Source organism: Mus caroli, chromosome 9, assembly GCF_900094665.2.
Source record: "Mus caroli chromosome 9, CAROLI_EIJ_v1.1, whole genome shotgun sequence".
NCBI lineage: Eukaryota > Metazoa > Chordata > Mammalia > Rodentia > Muridae > Mus > Mus caroli.
In genome coordinates, this window is record NC_034578.1 from 50,536,429 (window position 1) to 50,541,266 (window position 4,838).

The window sequence follows — 4,838 nt, forward strand, 5'->3', positions numbered from 1 at the left end:
TCCTGAAATGCATCGGGCGTGGTAGCGTCGACCTGTAAATCCCATGTCTCTGGAAGCTGAGGCAGGAGGACTGCTGCGAGTTCACAGTATGCCTCGGCAATATTGTGAGTTCCAGGATAGACCGGGCTACAGAGTGAGACCTTAGGTCAAAGAAACTAACCAAATCAACTCCACCCACATGGAGGTGGGAGAGGAAGAAGCCCAACCCTCTCATCTTAAATTTACATTATGTCCTACTCAGTTCTGACACTAGAAAACAAACCGCCCTTTCTCCTCCAGCTTTCCAAAGGTGCCAGGTGGCGATCTGCAAAAGCATTGTCTGGCCCTCAGGGCCTGACAGTTAATGATTTGTCGCACGAGCGGGGCGGAGGAGTATCGGGACGCGGGCGAGCGTACTAGCGAGCGCAGCAGGAGAGCAAGGCAGGGCGCGAGCCGAGTCCGCGCCGTACTCACAGGCACCGCCTCCTGTCTTCCGGGCCCGAGCATTTCTCGGGGTTCCGGGCACGCGAGGCTCGTAGGGACCCCATGGAGGCTGAGTCGCCGGCGAGTGCGGGGGCCAGCGAGCCCCGGGCGCTGGGTACGGTGGGCAGTATCGGCAGCCAGCTGAGCAGGATCCGACGCAAACTCTTCACCTGGTGAGTGCAGCGCGCTGGGCCGGCCTGGGTGGCGGGGACATAGGCAGGACCGACTGGCGACCCGCGCGCATGTGTCTGGACTGGGAACGGAGGTGGCGGTGTCTCGACTTCGGTTCCTTGCGCTCCCAAACCACCCAGAAGGTCGCGTTTCCTCTGGGTGCTCCCCCCACGCTCCTTCGAAACCGTGGCGACGCTGGCTTTTCGGAGGATACGCGGGGAATTCATCCGATTAGCATTTTGAGATAGGTTCCCCTATTTCCCTGTGACAGGGTGGGAGCTACCGTAGATGCTGTGGAGGAGCGCTGCCCAACCTGGCGCTTGGCAGGTGGAAGTGTTGCCCTTCCTGGCTCGGTGCCCGCATTCCTCCAGATCGGGATCCGTGCCCACCTAGCCTGGTGATCACCTCCAACTGAAGTTCACTCAAGTGAGAAAGCTGGGTTAAGTTTTGTGCTGTTGCAAACCGGAGACAACGTCTGCCCTGTTTGGGGGCCTGAGCGAGGCGACATGGCCACCTCCGGAGCTGCGGTCCAGGGAAGCAGGTGGCTGATGTCACTGTGCTCTGTTGAGCCTTTAGGTAGAGATGTTCTCAAAGAGTTGGCAGCGACTCTGGGGAAAGCTTTCTGTGGTCACTGGACGACTTGCGTTCTGAAGACACTAGAGGCTAACATCCAAATAATGAAATCCATTTACTGAGCATTTACTCCGTGCCAGGCACTGCGCTTAGCCATTTATGTAGACAATAGCACCGCATCTCCTTTGCTTTAGGATATGGCGCTATTGTTAGACCCACTTTCCAGGTTAGGAAACACAAGGCTAAGCAGTTCACTTGGGGATAACGAGAATGGCAGGATTACAGGCATGTGCCACTACCCACCTGGGCAACGAATTTCAATTGAAAGATTTTGAAAGCTGTGTCCTTGAAAAGGCATCTCACCTTCAGAGCTGATCAATAAATATGTATACATGCATTTTTTTGTCATAAATAAGCATAGTTTTAAATAGATGCTCTGGTTCGAAGGGGCAAATGACCTTAAATTGCTTATTCTCCGACAGCTGTGTAATGTCATTGATTAGCAGGGAGATGTTACCGTGGCATACATAACCAAGGATGAAGACTTTGAATTCAAATCTTAGTGAGGTGTTTTGCACAATTCACAAAACTCTGTGTTCACTATTTGTACCGTGAGGATTTGTTGCAGTACCACAGCACAGTGAGTGAGTTTGTGCTCTACGTGGGTCAGACCTATGGGTTCAGTTCTCAACAATAGCACACACACACACACACACACACACACACACACACACACACACACACGTGAGAAGGCAAGATGGCTCAGTGGTCAAAGGCCCCTGCCACCAAACCTGGTTACCTGAGTTCTATACCCAGAACTTACATGTACGATGGAAGTTTTGAGAACCAACTTCCCAAATTGTCCTCTGATCTACACTCATGGGCTGTGGCATGCCTGTCCATATACATATACATACACGGACACACAAAATAAATAAATAAGTGCAAAAAATATCAAAAACCTTCTCTACCACCCTCCCCCCCCCCCCCCCCCCCCTCCCCCCTAGGGCTTTGAGAGGATTCCTTGGTTGACTGCCCAGCCTGGCCCACTTCAGAGTACTGCAGAGGTTAGTTACCACTGTTAGCTCTCGCCATTCCCTGGTAATGGGAACATGTGGTAACTGGGGAGATGCCAGTGACCCCAGGCTGGGGTAGATAATCTAGCAGATAGCTCAGCAAGAGCTGCTGAGAACTAGCAAAGATGATTTTCTCTTCAAAGTGTAGTGCTTTCAGATAATGTGTTTTATAACACATTTCAGATTTCTTCTCCCTCTAGAGAGGTTCATTCTGCACCTCCCTGAGGGGCTTTTACTTTCTTCTTTGTATGATGGTGGTTTGTGGGTATCTTCCACACCCCCCGGATGGTCCTGCTTAGCATCACTTAACATCACTTGTGCATTCCGCACAACCCTTAGCATGGGGAATGGAGGAATGAACGAGTAGCTGTGAGATGATACATTTTTTTCTTAATACTTTTCTTTGCTCATAAACCATTTATTTTCCTGATCCAAAATTGCATGTCGGGAAAGCAAATTAAGCTCAACAATATTTCTGGACTCTAGAGCCCGTAAATAGTATTTGCTCTTATCCGGTCTTTAGTTTTCCCATACCCTTTCTTTCATACAGTATCTCTCTGTTGTCCTCAAGCTGGCTGGGAACTCTTGTGTTAAAACAATCCTCTTGCTTTAACTTCCCGAGTACTTGGAACTGCCTGTGCGTGTATCTGTTTCCTGAGACAAAGTTCATGAGGGCTTCTTTTGATTTTTGCCACACTCTGATTTCTTCCCTGTGTTGGTCTTTATTCCGAGGGCCACAGATCTGCAACTTTCTTTCTTGTTATTGCTTTTCAGCATCTTAAGTAGACCATGCAGACTTTTAAGTTGCTATGTTATCTGAAGCTGGCCTTGAACTCCTAACCTTCCTGGTCAGGGAACCATGGGGAATGGAGAGAAGATAGGATACAGAGAAATAGTTTATAGCTTCATAGAAACCCCTCCCGCCCCCCATTTGCTGCTTTCGCTAAAAGAAACAAGAATACATTGTTTGATAAGTGGGTTCTAAATACCGGGAAAAGTTAGGGGCCTAGAGCAGCTCATTTCCTTTATGTGAAGTGTCTATTCTAGATTACCCCAACTCCTGACATACCTGCCTCCCTTAGGGTACAGACATATTTTGAAATGTGAATACCAAATTACTAGGCTGGTATGGTTGTGTATGCCTGTAATCTCAGCACTCCAAAGGTGGGACAGAAAGCTCAGAGGCGTTCTGGGGGCCCAAGGCCAGCTAGAGATACCTTGTTTCAAAAGCAGAAGAGGATATAAACATTGTTTTTTTCTTTCCAGCTTTACAGGTCTTGAGTTAATGGAACGAGGTATGGTTTTTCTTCTCTCTTAGAGACTGAAGGTGTTCGTGGGGCTTCAGCACTATGATTTATAAGCATTTTATGTCTGTACATTTTGGATGAGCTTAACACTTCTAATAAACACCCAGACTAGCGAATGAAAGAGAAGAGGAGGAGGAAGAGGAGGAAGGGGAGAAGTATCAGATTGCTCAGTTACTCAATCCACAAGTTCAGTGAGCACTTACTGTCTGAAGCTTACTCAGGGTGATGGGCCCCAAATGTCTCCAAAGAGACTCTGCTCTTGAGCGGGACTTTTGTTGTATATTGCTCTCAAGTCAAGTGATATATTGTATTTAAAGCCAGGGATTTCCAGCAGTGCCTGAGGATACACACTTATTATTTGTATACTATCAGTATATTATTATTTGTATTCTGAAACAGAGGCCTTAATTTATTCATGTTTCAAAACGCATATTCCTTAAGATGGTCAACTTTCTTTTTTTGTTTTGTTTTGGTTTTGTTTTTGTTTGCCGAGACAGGGTTTCTCTGTAGCCCTGGCTGTCCTGGAACTCACTCTGTAGACCAGGCTGACCTCGAACTCGATGGTCAACTTCCTATCTCTAGCAGAAAACTTTACTATTTCGTGATCTTATCTTTTCCCTTAAAAAATAGATGGTAAGCTATTGAGGGCATAGCTTTTCATTGTATTTTTGTAACACAGTGCTGGTCAGGGTTTTGTTTTTTGTTTTGTCATTCAACACACCTTAAATATCTGTTGTGGGGATATTTAAAGATCTAAACTGATCTTTCTAAGTGGGGAGGCAGGTATGATTCAGTTTCTGTTTTCAAGGGGGCTCATAATCAAAATATGGTAAGAAATCATGATAAGTACCACTTGTGATAAGTACAAAGTTCTGCAGTGGTGTTGGGCTACAGTAGTGAACAGAGCTGCCTTCCAAAGTTCACTGTTGGTATAAAGGAGGGCAGAGGTCAGGCCTGCCAGTGTGAGGGACAGCTGAGAAACTTGAAGTTTTGTTCCTACAGGTGTGAAAAAGCCAGGTTTGGAAGGGCTAGCGAGTGTTTTACTTAAAGGGAGGCAAGGAACTTAGCTTGAAGAGGGCTAAGTTGGGCTGGAGGAGGGGTGAGCAGTAGTAAGTAGCCCATCAGTGTACAGGAGCACTCCTTGTCACTGTCCATCAGTCTAGGGGAGCACTCCTTGTCACTGTCCATCAGTCTAGGGGAGCACTCCTTGTCACTATCCATAAGTCTAGGGGAGCACTCCTTGTCACTG

At 47.5% G+C, this 4,838-nt stretch overlaps 1 protein-coding gene across 1 annotated transcript in view; it reads left to right on the plus strand.

The window, feature by feature from the left end:
- The first annotated feature begins 275 nt into the window (after positions 1 to 275).
- Slc35f2 (solute carrier family 35 member F2) overlaps positions 276 to 4,838 on the plus strand; it is a 47,417-nt gene continuing 42,854 nt past the window's right edge. Inside the window, exon 1 of the mRNA XM_021172419.2 lies at positions 276 to 635. Within this exon, the coding sequence (XP_021028078.1) occupies positions 526 to 635 (110 nt within the window). The 5' untranslated portion in view covers positions 276 to 525. The remainder of the gene's footprint in view (positions 636 to 4,838) is intronic.